Raw genomic sequence first — 19297 nt, 5'->3', positions numbered from 1 at the left:
AGTAGTCTTATCAATAGCATGGCTGCTCATGCAGTTGAGACTAAGTAGTGCAGTCACATCTGGGTTTTCCTTTTTATTATGTATGTTTGTATGTGTGCATATGGTAAGAGGGAGGGGAAAAGATGCATGCAGAAGTGCTTTGTCCCTTCTTCCCAGTATCTTCAGAGAAACAAGGGGATGTGAGGCTTGATTATAGTCTATCTTTTTGTGTGCTAACATTTGAGGACTGGAGAGCAGCATTTATTTATTTAAAAAATTTTTAAATTTAAAAATTTTTATTTTTATTTTTTAAAGATTTTTATTTTATTTATTCACGAGAGACACAGGGAGAGAGAGAGAGAGAGAGGGTTAGAGACATAGGCAGAGGGAGAAGCAGGCTCCATGCAGGGAGCCCGACTCCATCCCGGGACTCCAGGATCACGCCCTGGGCCAAAGGCAGGCGCTAAACCGCTGAGCCACCCAGGGATCCCCAAGAGCAGCATTTATTGAAGAAATGGCAAAATAAAATCAGAACAAAGAAAGAACGGAGATGAAACGATGTATGTTTTAAGAAGTCTTTAATTGATTTTCTTTCTTTTTTTTTTTTTAAGATTTTATGTCTTTATTTGAGAGAGAGAGAGAGAGAGAGCGCACGCACAAGGGCCGGGTGGGGAGAAGGAGAAGCAGACTTGCCACTGAGCAAGGAGCCAGACGCAGGGCTCCATCCCAGGACCCTGGGATCATGACCTGAGCTGAGAGCAGACGCTCAGCAGGCTGAGCCACCCAGGTGCCCCAGTTTTCTAAAATAGTGCCTCGGTGAAAATGTTCTGTATCTATACTTGTCCATACATGTGGCTGCTGAGCTCTGTGACACGTGACTAGTGGCTACTATATTGGACAGTATAGTTTCAGAATCATAATTGTGGAGCTTGAAGAAATGTTAGTAGTGATTCCCAAATTTAGCTGACTGCAGAATCTCCTGGGGCACCTTCTTAAAAAACACCTTCTGACATAGACATGGCCAACATGCACATGAGAAAATGCTTGGCATCACTTGCCATCAGGGAAATACAAATCAAAACCATAATGAGATCCCACCTCACACCAGTGAGAATGGGGAACATTAACAAGGCAGGAAACCACAAATGTTGGAGAGGATGTGGAGAAAAGGGAACCCTCTTGCACTGTTGGTGGGAATGTGAACTGGGGCAGCCACTCTGGAAAACTGTGTGGAGGTTCCTCAAAGAGTTAAAAATAGAGGTACCCTATGACCCAGCAATTGCACTGTTGGGGATTTACCCCAAAGATACAGATGCAATGAAACGCCGGGACTCCTGCACCCCGATGTTTCTAGCAGCAATGTCCACAATAGCCAAACTGTGGAAGGAGTCTCAGTGTCCATCGAAAGATGGATGGATAAAGAAGATGTGGTTTATGTATACAATGGAATATTACTCAGCCATTAGAAACGACAAATACCCACCATTTGCTTCAACGTGGATGGAACTGGAGGGTATTATGCTGAGTGAAGTAAGTCAGTTGGAGAAGGACAAACATTATATGTTCTCATTCATTTAGGGAATATAAATAATACTGAAAGGGAGTATAAGGGAAGGGAGAAGAAGTGTGCGGGAAATATCAGAAAGGGAGACAGAACATAAAGACTCCTAACTCTGGGAAACGAACTAGGGGTGGTGGAAGGGGAGGAGGGCGGGGGGTGGGGATGAATGGGTGACGGGCACTGAGGGGGACACTTGACGGGATGAGCACTGGGTATTATTCTATATGTTGGCAAATTGAACACCAATAAAAAATAAATTTATTATAAAAAAAACAACACCTTCTGGATAACATTTCTAGAGTGTTCTAGAAATGGGAAATGGGAAGCTCTCCTGGCGGCGATTCTGATATATAGTCAAGTGTGGTGACTCCTGCCTGAGATGTCAGCTAGTAAGGCCCGATTTCACAGAGAAGGAAACTGAGTTTTGTGCTTAGGGATGCCAGTTATCTAAAGTCTCATGGGCTACCCACATTCTTTGTTCTTGGTCAGTGCTTTATCCCAAGTTAAAAAAAATTAGCTTATATGGTGAAATTGCTATGAAAATTGGATTATGTGAGGAGCAGTGGTCTCAGAAGTTTTTCTTTTCGGCTAGGTTCTGACTTTGAGATAAATTGGAGGGGGATATTAACCTTTTTATTTTTGACTTTTTATACTCCTGTGACTGCGGCTAGCTCAGTGGCTAGCTAAGGCATCTTAGACATGCTCAGTAAGAAGGAGTCTCTATGAAGTTTGTTTCAGTTTTGTGTCTTGGGTATCTGAAACTGAATCACACACAGCCTTGCAAGACCAGGAGCATGGATCATCTTAACAGATACCAAGACATCAGGGATTTCCTGTTTCTAGTGGAAAAAAGGAAACATCAAGACTGTAATCTATGTCCTAATAATCTGTACACTTTTCACTGGCACAGAGGTATGCAGTCATATCAGGACACTCTGACTTCCTATGTCCCGGGAGTCCATGGAACTCTTGCTGGTTTTAAACTTGAAAGCTCAGAAATATACAATTGAGATGCTTTATGGTGGTATTCAGAGATTTGCACTGGGTGGTGGGGTTTTTTGAGGTCATGGATTTGTCTCTTTGGAAAGGAATTAAAAGGATACTGTGTGAAGCATAGGTCAATTTTCACATATTGTGTATTTTAATACAACTATTAATACAAATGTAAGAACCTAATATAAAATTCTTTTCATTTTTTTTTATTTTGAAATTTAAAATAATCTGAACCATTAGCTCTCAATCGGCAGCATGAGGCTCTTTTTTAAAAAAAATTATTTTAGAAGGTGTGCATGAGTGGTGAGAGGGGCTGAGGGAGAGGGGAGAGAGAGGTGGTAGATGGAGAGAAGCAGACTCCCTGCTGACTGCAGAGGCCCATGTGGGGCTGGATCTCACAATCTTGAGATCATGACCTGAGCCTAAATCAGTAGTTGAATGCTTAACCCACTGAGCCACCCAGGTGCCCTAGCATGAGGCTTTTTTTAAGGGTATTCTTCAGAGGGCCCATAAGTTCAAACTGATAATCTCAGTTCAATTTTTAAATTTTTAAAAATTTAAATTACAATATATTAAGATATAATTCACATACCATGATATTCACCCTTTTCAAATGTACAATTCAATGACTTTTTAGTGTATTCACACAGATATGCAATCATCACCATTATATAATTTTAGAAGAATTTTCTCAAAAGGGAAAACTCCCTACATATAAGCAATTTTTCCTCATTATTGCCTCCCCTGCTTCCACTTCTGGTTCCTGACAACCACTTTCTGTTTTTATGGATTTGCCTATCTAGACATTTCATATAATTGGAATCATATCATATGTGGTCTTTATATCTGGTTTCTTTCACTTAGCATAATGTTTTGAAAGCTCACCATGTTGTAACTTGTATCAGTACTTTGTTCTTTTTTTTTTTTTTTGAAGAAAAGATCCTTATTTATTTATTTTATTTTATTTTATTTTATTTATTATTTTTTTTATTTATTTATTTTAGAGAGAGGAGTGGAGGGAGTGAGAGAGAGAGAATCCTAAGCAGGTTATACACCCAGCACAGAGCCCAATGTGGGGCTCGATCTCATGATGCTAGGATCATGACGTGAGCTGAAATCAAGCGTTGCATGCTTAACCTACTGAACCACCCAGGCATCGCAGTACTTCATTCCTTTTTATCACGGAGTAATATTCCATTGTCTGGGTATGCTATATTTTGTTTATCCATTCATACATTGATGGACATTTGGATTCTTTCTTCTTTTTGGCTATTTTGAATAATGTCACCATGAACATTTGTGTATAAATTTTTATAGACCTATGTCTTAAATTCTCTTGCCTGAATATATTGAGGCATGAAACTTGCTAGGTCTTATGGTAACTGTACGTATAACTTCTTGGGAACTGCAAAACTGTTTTCCATAGCAGCTGCACCATTTTATAATCCTGCAAGCAATGTATGAGGGTTCTAGTTTCTCCATACCCTTGCCAACACTTGTCATTGTTTCTTTTTGATTATACATCCTAGGTATGTATGAAGTAGTATTTCATTGGGGTTCTGATTTGCATTTCTCTGATGACTGATGATATTGGGTTATTGGCCATTTGTGTGTTTTCTTCGGAGAAATGTTTATTCCAGTCCTTAGTCTATTTTTAAATTGAGCTATTTTATTGTTCAATTTTAAGTGTCTTATGTATTTGTAATACAAGTTCCTTCTTAGATGATACACAAATATTTTCTCTCATTTTATGGGTTATCTTTTCACTTTCTTGATGGTATCCTTTGAAGCATGACAGTTTTACATTTTGATGAAGTCCAGTTTATTTCTTGTTGTTGTTGCTTGTGCTTTTGAGGTCCTAAGGATGTATTGCCAAATCTCAGGTCATAAAGACTTACACCTGTGTTTTCTTCTTAGAGTTTGTGGTTTTAGCTCTTACATTTTGGTCTTAATCCATTTTGAGTTAATTTTTGTATGTGATGTGAAGTACGGGTCTAACTTCATTCTTCTGCATGTGGATATCTGCCTAAACCAGCACTGATTTAATTTTAAAGTATTCTTTTTTAAAGATTATTTATTTATTTATTCATGAGAGACACAGGCAAAGACATAGGCAGAGGGAGAAGCAGGCTCCCTGTGGGGAGCCCTATGTGGGACTTGATACCAGAACCCTGGGATCATGACCTGAGCCAAAGGCAGTTGCTCAACCACTGAGCCACCCAGGCATCCCATGTTTCACAACTTTTAAGTTTGTTTGTTTTATTTCTTTTCAGAGTATCTTTTTGGCAAATATATACATACATATAAACATAGGTACATAGGCATATACATATATGTTAAGATATATATATATGTATATATGTATATATATATAATATATATATATATATAACAAACTATACACACACACATTTCTTCCTTATTCTCCCCACTTGTGCAAAAGGTAGACTTATAATCTGGAGATCTTTATTATGTATCTGTACATAGTTCTCTTTGTCATTTTTTATAACTGCATAGTGTTCCATTGGTGGGTGCCTGCTGCTGGACGTTTGGGTGGTTATTAATTGTTTGCTGTCACAGTGCCACAGGGATCACCTTGTATGTTGCTGTAGATTAGATCCCTAGAAGCAGAGTGGCTGGGACCGAGGATGAGTGCTTCTCCAGTGCTCTTAGGTCTTGCTCTGTTCATCTCCATAAAGACTGCACTGTTCTCTACTCCCACCAGCCATGTACAAGAGGGCCCATTTCCCCAGAGTGTGTTGTCCAACATTGGGGTTTTTGCGAGTCTGGTAGGTGAAAAATGCTATTTCCATGTAGTTAACAATTTCCATTCTCTATATTCAGTGAGGATGAACATCTTTTCGTGTGTTTAACATGATATGTATTTATTTTTCTGTGAATTGTTTATGTCTGTTGCCACTTTTTCCCCATTGGATTGTTGATCTTTTTTTTCTCCCTGTTTCTAGGAACTGTTTAAATATAGCTCTTTGTGATGTGGGTTCAAATACTTTTTCCCTGTTTGTCATTTGTCTTTCTTTATAGTGTGTTGTGCCATATGGAAGTTTTAAAAGTTTTTTATGTAGTCTAATTTATCAATTTTTTCTTACATGGCTTCTGGAGTTTGAGTCATAGTTAAAAAGGCCTTCCCTACTTCAAGGTAATAAAAGGATTTCACCCATGTTTTCTTCTGGTGCTTGATGGGTTTATTTTTATATTTCATTATGTGTATATTTAATCTTCCTAGTTTCTTTTGCCAAATTACTTTTCAGATGAGTTTTATACTTCTGTTGATTATATATAAGAGCTTCTGCTTCTCACTCTTGCCAGTGTTTGTTATTGTAATTTTATCCTGAGAATAATAATGCCAAGTGTTCCTTCTGCCCTGTGCTTGGTCTCCTCATCTACAAAATGGGAATATCTGCTCTTGTTTAAAAGCAAAATAAATAAAAAGTGGTAGAGCTGAGAGCAATAAAGAACAGAAGTGTTATATAAGGAGTTATTTTTATTTCATAGTGCTTTGTACATAGTGTGATAATGATAGGCACCCAATAAATACTCAGTTGATTGTAGGCCAAGTGCCCATATATTGAAATGTATTTTTTTGGCAGATGTTTTTTCCCTTAAAACTTTGTTAATTACTGATCGTGTTGTTTACTTTCTCAGTTTGTAGAAGACTATGAACCTACCAAAGCTGACAGTTACAGGAAGAAAGTGGTTCTTGATGGAGAAGAAGTCCAGATAGATATTCTGGACACGGCTGGACAAGAGGACTATGCAGCCATTCGAGACAACTACTTCCGCAGTGGGGAAGGCTTCCTCCTCGTGTTCTCAATCACAGAACATGAATCGTTTACAGCAACTGCTGAATTCAGGTATGTTTGAAGTGAAATAGCCTCCAGATTCTGGGAGGCTTTTTGCCTCTCTTTTTTGGCTTGGCAGGACTTTGGGGGTGAGCACAGTAGTAGAGGGTTGAGCTTGCTATTAAGGAGAATTTTCTGCGGCTTTTTGAATCTTGGCACATGATAGTCCACCATTTGTTATAATCTCTTTGGGCTTCCCTGTTTTTATAATTTCTGAATATAAATTATCTTAAGAATCTGTTGTCCCTAGAGAGGATGAAGCCATTCCATATTCTCAGGGATCTATAATTTTGTTTTCATATAAATCCTAAGGGACAGTGATTGAGGAGTTCACTAATAAAAGTATATCTTTATTTTTCTCCAAAGATTTTATTTATTTATTTGAAGGAGAGAGAGAGAGTGAAACAGAAAGAGAGAGAGCAACGAGCAGGGGTAGGGCAGAGGGAGAAGGAGAGAGAGAATCTTAAGCAGACTCCCCACTGAGCTCGGAGCCCAATGTGGAGCTTGATTCCAGGGCCCTGAGATCATGACCTGAGCTGAAATCAAGAGTCAGACACTTAACCAACTGAGCCACCCAGGCACCTCAACCATTTTTATCTTTTTTATACTTTTGCAGAAAAGTAATAATTTTTATCTATTTTGAGGTTGATGAAACATTGTCAGGAGAGTGAAAGATGTGTGTCCGAGTGACCATTTGCTGCTACCGTAAGGACTGTTAACAGAGGCGAATGGAAAGGGCCCAGCCTTAGAATCAGACAGATCTGGCTTTGAATCCATCCCCTGCCCCTTAGCAGTTTTGTGACCCTGGGCAACTTTACTTAACATTGGAGATTCTGTCTGTCTGAAACTGCACTTGTTAGTTGATGAGATGAAGTGAGGCTCTAAGCTGTAAACTCTTCGGGGCAGGCTGCATGGCCACTGCATTGTATGGTGGCCCCGTGCCTTCTCACACTGTGAGCACCTGGTGCTTGTGTGGTGGAATATTAACTGCTGCAATTCATTTTAAATGCAGTAGCTTTTTTCTTTTAGATTTTATTTATTTATTCATGAGAGACCCAGAGAGAGAGGCAGAGACACAGGCAGAGGGAGAAGCAAGATCAGGTTCCACGCAGGGAGCCTGATATGGGACTCTATCCCAGGTCCCCAGGATCACGCCCTGAGCCTAAGGCAGAGGCTCCCTGCTGAGCCAGCAGGCGGCCCTAAATGCAGTAGTTAAAGTTACCGGAAGTTCATTTTGTCATAAGGAAATGTGAGCTGTTAGGCATAATCCTTAGGAATTCTAACCAGAAGGGCGTCTTTCTCCTTGCCTCCTATGCTTTGTGTTTCTCTTACACAACTGTATTTTTTCATCTACTCTCCTTATATCCAGAGGACTTTTGATTTTAAGAACCAGATTTAGAGTCTAATAGGGAACTAAGAAGGGGAGAAAAGAAACTACCCCCCCCCCATTCTTTAGCAAGTTTTGGTCAGAAATTAAAGGATTAGCCAAAGATCAAAATGGGGAAACTAAATATTGGGAAAGAAGCATCAGTGAGCCCGGGAGGCCTCAATGGGTGAACCCAGCTAAACCAGCAGAGTGAATGGGAGGTAAACAAAGTAGCGCTCTGTTGCTATGCTGCATAGTGTCAAGTCTTCAGAGGTGGAGCACCTAAATTCTCTGGTACTAAAGTGTGTGTGTTGTGGTGATCAGTTACATGATCACGACTCTTATGAGCAGTCCTATTAATTTTTCAGACTTTCCCAATACACCTTGATTTTTCTCTCTGTGGGAATAGCCCCTATATTCATAATTGTGTTTGTAGCTACATAATCCTATTTTCTCTGTCCTTCAGGATAAAACAAGACAGATGCACACACTTCCTTATTTTCTTGCATATCTTGTACCTTTTGACTTCCCATTACCCCATGACTCGCCAAGAAGGGAAATGATGGGCAGTGGAAGAGTCCAGACAAGAGAATAGACAATGCAGCCCTCGTCCTGTCCCCCCACGCCATCATACACACACAGACAACATTCATGCATTCTCAGAGATTCCAAGCAGAGTCTCATCTCATCTTGAGAGATGGGTGTCAGTCATTATGTGAGAACAGGGATCCTTAGAAATAAAAGGACAGATGACTACCAAAAAAAAAAAAAAAAAAAAAAGGGTTGGGCAAGTTACTTCTGACTTGAACTCTGGAGATTCAGATAAAAGTCACAGGTCTGTCCAGGTTTCTCAAGGCATCGGAAACAAAGAGTGGAGGCACAGTATCTGAGCCTTTGCAGTTAAACTCACCATATGCCTGTTTGCAGTTTTCAAACGTAGCATTTCTAATCTATGGGAAGGTCCCAACATAAAACGTTAATATGCTCTATCTTCCTTGAAAATTTCCCTGGATGATATTCAATAAGCTAGAAAAATAGGTTTGTAAGAAGAGACCAGACTCGATACTCCCATTTTTGATTGAATATGTTTATTAATGAGGTAATGTTACAAACGTCTGCATGACTAATAAACCAGAGAGCTATTAGTTTTTCTCGTTCATAGTTGTGTTGATCATATAACTTCTAAGTTTAGTATGTTCTTTGACCTCTGTTGAAATGTAACCTATAGCAAAGCTGTTAAAAGGCAATTTTCAAGCATCTACTTTTCTTTTTTTTCATTTTTCTTAGAACATTTGATATCTGATACTTAAATTGACTCTAATGGAAAACTTGTAATTATATAATATATTTTTATTATGAAATATTACCCTATGTCATATAAAAATCAATGCAGAGCTCCATAAAATATGCTTTTGAAGGAGTCTCTTCTTGGAGTATTTTAGAAAGTAGAAGTGTTTTTACTGGACCAAAAGAATGACAATGGAATGTTTAATTTTTTTTTTAAATTTTTATTTATTTATGATAGTCACAGAGAGAGAGAGAGGCAGAGACATAGGCAGAGGGAGAAGCAGGCTCTATGCACCGGGAGCCCTATGTGGGATTCGATCCCGGGTCTCCAGGATCGCGCCCTGGGCCAAAGGCAGGCGCCAAACCACTGCGCCACCCAGGGATCCCTGTTTAATTTTTTTAATGCTGGATTTTGATTAATAATTTTATTTATTTATTGAAAAGGTTTTATTTATTCATGAGACACACAGATAGGAGCAGAGACAGAGGTAGAGGGAGAAGCAGGCTCCCTGCGGGGTTCCTGATATGGGACTCTATCTCAGGACCCCCAGGATTACAACCCGAACTGAAGGCAGATGCTCAACCACTGAGCCACCCAGGTGCCCCTAGATTAATCATTTTAGATAGCTGATAGTTTTAGTAGAGGTAAAATTTAATGTGCATTATTTTCTTTTTTTTTCACTTTGTAGTAGAAATATAATATGCATTAAAATACACACCCCAACATAACTGACTCCATTCTGTTGGCTGTAACATTTACTGTATCCAAATGGAACCTGTCTTTGGGGGAGCAGCTACATATACACATACAGTTAGAATCGAAACAGAAGTTTCACAAAACCATACTTGATGTAATACTCAAGATTCCCTCTGAGTTTCTGTTCTATAATATTGTTTCATTGAGGAAAAAAATTACTGGTTGTGACTCATTAAACTCATTTCATGATCTAATAGACCACTACCTTCATTATGAAAAACATTGACTTCATAGCTGTTACTCTCACAAAGAAATCATACCATTTTTTTTTTACAGGGAATTAATAAGCATTTTATATGTATGAAGATACTCCTCTTAGCTTGTTTTTATTTCAGCAGTTCCCAAGTTGTTCTTTTTGTTAAAAATTTTTCAATGCCTAAGCATAAATTTGGGACCCTGTTGAAATGCAGAATCCTGGGCCCCTATTCAGACATTACTTCTGCAGGACTCCTGTTGGACCCAGAAATCTGTATCTGTGATGAGTACCCCCATCCCTCTGGTATAGGCAGACTGAGAACCAGGCTTTGAAAACACTTGTCTAGTTTATGGCAGGATCTACGGAGTGCGTCCTTGGAACATGTCCTAAGTGTAACAAGTTTTTCTGCTTCCTAGGAAAAGGCTTTCGTTTTAGAAGCGTCAGTGAAATTGAGTTCTTATTTAAGCTTTTTCAGCTGTATTGTATTGTTTTGTTTTGGTTATTTTGATGCTATGCCTTAGGGAACAGATCCTCCGTGTTAAGGCTGAAGAAGATAAAATTCCATTGCTTGTCGTGGGAAATAAGTCTGACCTAGAGGAGCGGAGGCAGGTGCCCATCGAAGAGGCGAGGACTAAAGCAGAGGAGTGGGGTGTGCAGTACGTGGAGACATCGGCTAAAACGCGAGCTAATGTGGACAAGGTAGGCGTGTGCTCTGTGTGTGTTTCCTAGAAACAGCAGAATGTAGATGCCTCATCTGTTTGGCTTTGAGGGAACTGTTTATGGAATGTAGAGGAGGACTGATTTTTCCAGATGTCTCAACCAGTATATGAGAAGCCCTGGAAGGATTTGGCCCTGGAGTTAAAACAATTCAGAGTCATGCACCTTTGTGGGTATGCTTAGTGTTGGCATGGCCCTTGGAAGTATGGTAAGATGAGGCCCTGGCTTTGTGCAGACCGGGTAGGATGGACATAAGTAGCTTCCCTCTGCTCTCATCTTCTGTGGCCTGTTCTTCAGGATCACATTCTTCAACAGGTTCTTAGGAGATTCCCCAAAGACACATGGTGTATCTTGGTTTTGCTGTCATTGAGATATTAGTTAGATTTCTTCTTTTCACCTAATTGGCCACTGGCAGAGCCAAGGTGCTCTGTCTTTATAACTTAGCTTCTAAGTAGTTTTTTTGCTCTTAGGATCAACTCTCTAGGGATCTCTCCTCTCTTCTCTCCCTTACTCATCCCCAGCGTACTTTCTCATTCAGATCTCTGAAGCCAATGAAAGGGTGACCTTGAAAATGATGAACATTGACAATTTGAAAATCCACCTACCAGTGATTGCCATTGTTAGTATTTTTTTTTTTTAAAGAATTAAGGTTCAAAGTGGTTGCCACACAGTTAAAGTAGACAACCTTAGAGACGAGGCTTTGCCTTCTGCCTTCACCTTGTTCATTGGCTCTTACTTCATGATCCATGCTCTTGTAACATCTAAACCTATTTCATTTTGGCAGCCCGGCAGTGGCTGTTATCTGCTTTGTATTCAGCAGCAGCAGCATCTGAATCCCTCAAAGCGCTTCTTACATTGCTCTTTCTTAGGGGGAAATGATTCTCCTTTACTCATTACCTGAAGAGGGACAGATTTGTAACCAAGCTTTAGCCTGAAGTGATGCTAGAAGAACATTGGTATTTAGAATATTGGTGTTAGAGAGGACTCACTTTATTTTTTTAAAAAATATTTATTCAAGTATAATTGGCATGCAATGTTATATTCATTTCGGGTGTACAACAAATTGATTTAACAATTCTGTATATTACTTAGTGCTCATTACGATAAATGTACTCATCATCTGTCATCACACCGTGTTATTACAGTATTATTGACTCTGTTCCCTATGCTCTACTTTTCATCACTATGACTTATTTCATAATTGACAGTTTGTACCTCTTAATCTCCATCACCTAATTCACCCATCCTTATGCCCTCCTCCCCCTTGGCAAACACCAGTTTGTTCTCTGTATTTAAGAGTCTGTTTTTGTTTGTTTCTTTTGCTTTTTAAATTCCACATATAAGTGAAATCATATGGCATTTGTCTTTCTCTGCTTGTCTTATTTCACTTAGTATAGCACCCTCTAAGCCCATCCATGCCGTTACAAATGTCAAGATCACATTCTTTTTTCATGGCTGAGTAATATTCCATTGTATGTATACCTCTTCTTCCTTATCCATTCATCTATCAGTGGTCACCTGTGTTGCTTCCGTAATTTGGCTCTTGTAAATCATGCTTCTATAAACATCAGGGTGCGTATATATTTTTGAATTAGTGTTTTCATTTTCTTTGGATAAATACCCAGTAGTGCAATTACTGGATCATATGGTAGTTCTGTTTTTAAGTTTTTGAGGGACCTCCATACTGTTTTCCATAGTGGCTGCACCATTTTACATTTCTATCCATAGTGCACAAGTGTTCCCTTTTCTCCATATCCTTGCTAACACTTATTTTCTTGTCTTGTTATTGGCCTGACAGGTGTGAGAGGTGATCCCTCATGTGGTTTTGATCTACATTTCCCTGAGGATGAGTGATGTGTCTTTTCATGTGCCTGTGGCCTTCTGTAGGTCTTCTTTGGAAAAATGTTTATTCAGGTCCTCTGTGCATTTTTAATGAGATTATTTGGTTTTTAGGTGTTGAGTTTTGTACATTCTTTATATATTTTGGACATTAACCCCTTATCAAATTTATGATTTACAAATATCTTCTCCCATTTATTGGTTGTTTTTTCTTTTGTTGATGGTTTCCTTACCTATTCAAAAGCTTTTTCTTTTGGTGTACTACCAATAGTTTATTTTTGCTTTTGTTTCCCTTGTCTGAGGAGATAGATCCACAAATATGTTGCTAAGGCTGATGTCCAAGAAATTACTGCCTATATTTTCTTTTTTTCTCAAGCTTTAATTTAAATTCCAGTATAGTTAACATACAGTGCAATATTAGCTTCAGGGTGTGTATGTACAATATAGTTATTCAGCACTTCCATACAAAACTTGGTGCTTGTGCCTATGTTCTTTCTTTTATGAGTTTTATGGTTTCAGGTCTCACATTTAGATCTTTAGTCTATTTCGAGTTTATTTTTGTATGTGGTCTAAGAAAGTAGTCCAGTTTCATTCTTTTGCATGTGGCTGTCTAGTTTTCCCAACACCATTTATTAAAAAGACTGTTTTTTCTCCATTATATATTCTTGTCTTCTTTGTCTTAGATTAATTGACCATATAATCATGGGTTTATTTCTGTGCCTTCTGTCCTGTTCCATTGATCTATATGTCTGCTTTTGAGCCAAGACCACACTGTTTGGATTACTAAAGTTTTGGAAGTATATCTTGATATCTGGGATTATGATACTTCCAGCTTTATTATTCTTTCTCAGGATTGGTTTGGCTATTCAGAGTCTTTTGTGGTTCTTTTTTTTTTTTTTTTCTTTTGTGGTTCTATACAAATTTGAGGATTATTTGTTCTAGTTCTGTGAAAAATACTATTGGTATTTTGATAGGGATTGTACTGAATATGTAGATGGCTTTGGGAAGTATGGACATTTTAATAATATTCTTCCCGTCTATGAGCATGAAATATCTATATTTGTTTATGTCATTTTCAATTTATTTTATCAATGTATTATAGTTCTCAGAGTGTAGGTCTTTTATCTCCTGGTAAAACTTATTTCCAGGTATTTTATTCTTTTTGGTGTAATTGTAAATGGGATTATTTTCTTAATTCTTCTTTCTGCTACTTCAATTTTGGTGTATAGAAGCAGAACAAATTTGAGTATTAATTTTGTATCCTATAACTTTACTGAATTTATTTATCCATTTTAATAGGTTTTTTTGTGGTATCTTTAGGGTTTTCTGTATATTGTATCATGTCACCTGCAAATAGTGACAGTTTTACTTCTTCTTTTTAAATTTGTATGCCTTTTGTTTCATTTTCTTATCTGATTGCTGTGGCTAGGATTTCCAGTACTATTTTGAATAGAAGTGGTAAGAGTGGACATTCTTGTTTCTGATCATAAAGGAAAAGCTCTCATTTTTACACCATTGAGTATGATGTTAGCTGTGAGTTTTTCAGATATGACCTTTATTATGTTGAGGTATGTTGTCTCTAAATCCACTCTGTTGGGAATTTTTATCATGAACAGATGTTGTGTTTTGTCACATGCTTTTTCTGGATCTATTGAAATGATCATGTGGGTTTTATCCTTTCTCTTTTTATTATTATTATTTTTTTAAGATTTTATTTATTTATTCATGAGAAACAGAGAGAGAGAGAGAGAGAGAGAGAGGCAGAGACACAGGCAGATGGAGAAGCAGGCTCCATGCAGGGAGCCCGACGTGGGACTCGATCCCGGGTCTCCAGGATCCCACCCTGGGCTGAAGGTGGCGCTAAACCGCTGAGCCACCGGGGCTGCCCTCCTTTCTCTTTTTAATGTGATGATTGATTTGCAAATATTGAACCACTTTGCATCTCTAGAATAAGTCCCACTTGACTGTGGTGAATGATCCTTGGAATGTGTTGTCGAATTCAGTTTGCTGATATTTTGTTGAGGATTTTTGCACCTGTGTTTATCAGAGATATTGGCCTATACTCTTCTTTTTAAGATTTATTTATCATTTATCTGAGAGGTAGAGGGTATGGGGGGTGAAGGGCAGAGAGAGAACCTCAAGCAGACTCCCCACTGAGCATGGAGTCTAATGCAGGGCTCAGTCTCATGACCCTGAGATCATGACCTGGGCTGACATCAGGAGTCGGATGCTTAACTGACTGAGCCACCCAGGGTCCCCTGTAGTTTCCTTTTTTTTGTGGTTTCTTTGTCTGGTTTTGTATCAGGGAAACATTGACCTCACAGAATGGATTTGGAAGTGTTCCTTCCTTTTCTTTATTTTCTTTTTTTGGACTAGTTAGAGAAGAATAGGTATTAACTCTTCTTTAATGTTAGGTGCAATTCACCTGTGAAGCCATCTGGTCCCTGACTTTCATTTATTGGGAGTTTTTTGATTACGAATTCAATTTTATTACTAGTAATCAATTTTATTACTAGTAATCAGTCTGTTCAAATTTTGTTTTTTTTTTTCCTGATTCTATTTTGGGATATTGTATGTTTCTAGGAATTTATTCATTTCTTCCAGGTTGTCCAATTTGTTGGTATATCGTTTTTAAATATTTTCTTATAATTCATTGTATTTCTGTGGTGTCTGTCATTATTTCTCCTCGGAACTCGTTCACTTTAGAAGCACTTTGGCAGCATCTACAATATAAATCTGTCTGAGAGGTGAAACATGTTCACTTGTTAAGTATTTTTTCTTCATATTATTTCTCACCTCTTATATTTATTCCTGTGCTATTCCAAATCTCTTTCTTTCTATCAAATTGTTTCCTACATGTAGGAACATGCAGGAAATCCAGACATGTATTTTATTTAAAAAAAAAAATCAGGAAGGCTTTCTCAGCATGGAACCGTGGGTGTGTATTTTTTATTTTTTATTTCTTTTGACAGGGTGGTGGTGGTTGGGGCTATTGCAGGGCACCTTGCATCTCCCCTTCCTCTACTGGACCAGCTTGACCTGCCAAACAGGACCCAGCAGAAACTTATGACTGGCAGCATTGTATTCACTTGTAAACAATTTACACGAAAGGACGGGAGGTTGTTGATAAGATCAGCTATGAACAACTTCGTCATCATTTTCAATTGGACACATTCCATTCCCTTCTTGCCTTTGCTGTTAGAACAAAAAGAAAAAGCTGTAATATCTGAAGCTGTTCACTGCTGCTCTTGTGGGTGGAGTGCTTAGGTCACTTTGGGGGAAGGGGGTCCTTTTCTGGGCTCAGAGCTGGTAGTGAATGCATGTGGAGTCTCCCACTTGGAAAGCTTGATCTTACTTTTCACCAAGAAGAAGGTATGTCTATGAAAATAAAAGGAGTGTGTAGTTTTCTACGAACATCCAAAGATTAAAGCCTACACTCAGTCTCATGCTGTCATTCCCTCTGAGAAATCTGAAATGTTTCTTTGTAGGAGGCATATTTTGTCTGCTTGGGTATCATCAGCACTTTGGCATGATTGCTGGTAGCAGAGGGCAAAACCCAAACTATTGTGACAAATGATAATTTGTATCTGAGTAACACACTGGCATTCAAAGGACAAGACTTCTATCAGTTCTTGATAAAGTTCCTTTCAGCGAACATCACAAGGAATGGAACAGTGGCTGTTCCTGAGAATAGGGCAGGGGCATGGGCGTGGGAGGGTGTGGGACAGCACATCTCTCCTCCCCATTTCCCGATTTCCTGGTGCAGGAGCCTTAGTTTGTTTATGCTTTTCTCCCCACCCCACCATGTTCCAAGTCTGCTAGTTTTGCTGGGGAAGCTGTCAGACATAATGATATTCTGACCTTAGTAAGGTCATTATAAGGATTACTTGGTAGTATCTAAGAAAGTACCCGGTGGAAAAAAAAAAAAAAAAAAGAAAGTACCTGGTAGCAGGCACTCCTATTCTTAACCTTGACTCCTGGTTGGAAATGCTAAAAAGTCTGATGCAAATTTTGGTACAGGGTTGCTAAAAATAAGTTTGCTTTATGCTTTAAAATGTAACTACATATCCTGCTTAGTGGAATTGTTTCATGAAATCATTAAATGGCTTTTTCTTCCCTATTCTTTTCATGCCTTCCTCCCCACCCCAGGTGTTCTTTGACCTAATGAGAGAAATCAGAGCCAAAAAAATGTCCGAGAACAAAGACAAGAATGGCAAGAAAAGCAGCAAGAACAAGAAAAGTTTTAAAGAAAGATGTTGCTTACTGTGAAAGCCAAGATGGCGGATGAAGTCAGTTGCCACTAAGGACATAGGGCGGGCTCATTAAGAGAAGAGTATAGTTGACTCCTTGATGTGTTCTTGCTCTCCCCAACCTCATTCACACATACTTCTTTAAATGGGGAAAATATTTGTGAATCAGTGGCTGGCAGAAGAAATAAGCCCTTGTCCATGCATTGGAATGGCTACTTTGTTGGGAGGTTTTGGAATTTCCTTCTTCCCTTCTCCTTCCCAAAAGTTTTATCACATTCGTAGTGCTATAGGTAAGAAATAAGTGTTAACTAAAAAGAAGTGTACTGTCATAGCATCTTATTTCCTTCCCTAGTTTTATAATATCACCATCTTTTGTTTTGAAATAAAAATGTCTAATTAGGTTTGGGGGAGGGAGTAGGATAAGACTCTCCCTAACTCTTATCAGCTTAACAGAAGTATTCAAATAAATCCATTAAGCTCTAATAAAAATTCAGAGATTTTTGGGATAAGTATTTTGGCAATACCCCATGGATCTGAAGCACAGTGAAAAAATAAAAATAAATATGAATTGGGCCAAATAGGTCAGTAACAAGCTCACAAACCCTTCACACATATGCAAAATGAAAGTTGAATTCTTTGTATTTAAATATTAGCCAACTATAGCCTGTGTTAGCTATTTCTCTCCTGTAGCATCCTGATTTTTGTGTAGAAGCTTCTTTTTAGCAGAGTAAGTGAAGACTTAACAAATGACACAGTTTTCTAACCAGATCAAGACTATATCTTTGGATACACCATCTCCTAATTGCCAGATGGTTAGGCCCATCCTTCTCTGCTGGTAACCAATGTATGTTCTTCTGGTCAACCTCTGCATGCAGAGGTTAAGAGAGCCTCTTTGCGTGTTTCTTTTAAGTATAATGAGTTCTTCTGAAGAATGTGATGAGTTGAAATTGTATTTTCAAATCATGAAGCCAGAGCCTGTGCCAGACCTTCTGCTACCTCTCATAGATTTGCTCTAATTCTAAATGTAAAATTAGGAGAAGTGGAAAAGGATAAGATAAGCCATTGCCTTTTTACCTCTGAGAATTGGCTGCTATTTCTATGTAATTTTCTTCTGAGACAGCCATAGAGTTGGTTAGAAAAAGGCTTTTACTGATGAGATATTGTTAAGCATTCTTGTATCAATATTCTCAATTTAGCAACCAGAAAATTTTTCCTCAGGAAAGGAGTACTGTGTGATGAAAACCCAGTATTCAGCATATTTTCCCCCATTTTTTGGAAGTGACATTTCACACACAGGTGCCAAAAGTGAATTGGGGTGGGGAGAGTGGGAACCTTTCAAATTTATAGTTATTACAGAAATTGTGGAAATTATGATCTGACTGGAAAGCAATCTTGTATCACCTCCCAAAGAATCATGGTCTTTTTTTAAATAAAATAAAAAAGCAGACAAAAACACTTTTTCAAGGGTTTCAGCCTTTTTCTTTTCCCCTCTTGTCATATATGTAAAATGCAAGTATTAGAGAAACTGACAGTAACTTACTCATTATTGATCTTGTTAGATGTTCCGCGATATCAGACAAACTTTATTTCAGTTAATCCTTTGAACTGGTCTATGGGAAGTAAAATTTAAGTGCAAACATTAATTTTAACTTCATCTTTCCTTTGGGAGAGAGGACTACCCTTTCTTTGTAAAGTTTAAAAACTCAAAGGTAGTCACACTCTTGAAGTTTTTGAAACAACCTTTGTGATATCAGTTGTAGTCATAGGTAGATTTAGAAGATGTACAAGTATATTAAAGATGGTATGAATTATCTCATGCTATGGAAGTTATTCTTGGTTTGTGCTATTAGTATATTTCTAAAATTATATTAAACTGGATAGCAGTCAGAAATGCATCTTGCTAACAAAAGAATTTATATATATGAGATTCATTCACATAGAAAACTAGGGATGCAATGTTATTTATAAATTTGAAGCACGGTTACTTGCTAAATGTTGATCTATTGTGTCCAAGAGCCTACCATTATTTTCCTAAAGTATTCATTCTAGAAATATTTGAGCACCTACTTGGTGTCAGACTCAGTTCTAGGTGCTAGGATGGTATTGAACAAGGTAGGCAAGAGCTCTGTTCTCCCAGAGCTTATGCTCCGGTGATGTAGTAGACAAATAAATGAAAATATCAGAGTAAGTGTTTTGATGAAAATAAAACTGGGTAATATGATAAGTGTTTCTGGGTAGTAGAGCTGATTTCAGTTGCGTGGTCAACAAACTTCTCTGCACAGTGACACTTAAGCTGGGACTGCATGCCCTGAAGGAGAAACCATGTGCCTACAGCTTGGGTGGATGCAGGGAGTTTCCCAGGCTAGGGAACAGCTGGTCCAAAGGCCCTAGGTGTTCTGGAAAAGACCCCAAGACCATATGGATGCAGTATAATGAGGGAGGGGCCAAGTAGTAGAAAAAAGATGCAGCAGTTTATGGTTTCATAAAATAAC

The 19297-nt window shown here is 38.3% G+C and overlaps 1 protein-coding gene across 3 annotated transcripts in view; it reads left to right on the top strand.

The window, feature by feature from the left end:
- Positions 1-18260, top strand: part of RALB (RAS like proto-oncogene B) — a 47815-nt gene extending 29555 nt beyond the window's left edge. For all 3 annotated transcript variants that reach the window (XM_077861361.1, XM_077861363.1, XM_077861362.1), the window contains 3 exons: positions 6197-6405; positions 10521-10698; positions 16705-18260. In XM_077861361.1, the coding sequence (XP_077717487.1) occupies positions 6197-6405; positions 10521-10698; positions 16705-16824 (507 nt within the window). In that variant the 3' untranslated portion in view covers positions 16825-18260. The remainder of the gene's footprint in view (positions 1-6196; positions 6406-10520; positions 10699-16704) is intronic.
- Positions 18261-19297: the final 1037 nt, after the last annotated feature.

This window comes from Canis aureus, chromosome 20, assembly GCF_053574225.1.
Source record: "Canis aureus isolate CA01 chromosome 20, VMU_Caureus_v.1.0, whole genome shotgun sequence".
NCBI lineage: Eukaryota > Metazoa > Chordata > Mammalia > Carnivora > Canidae > Canis > Canis aureus.
This window is presented reverse-complemented; position numbering and strand designations above follow the sequence as displayed.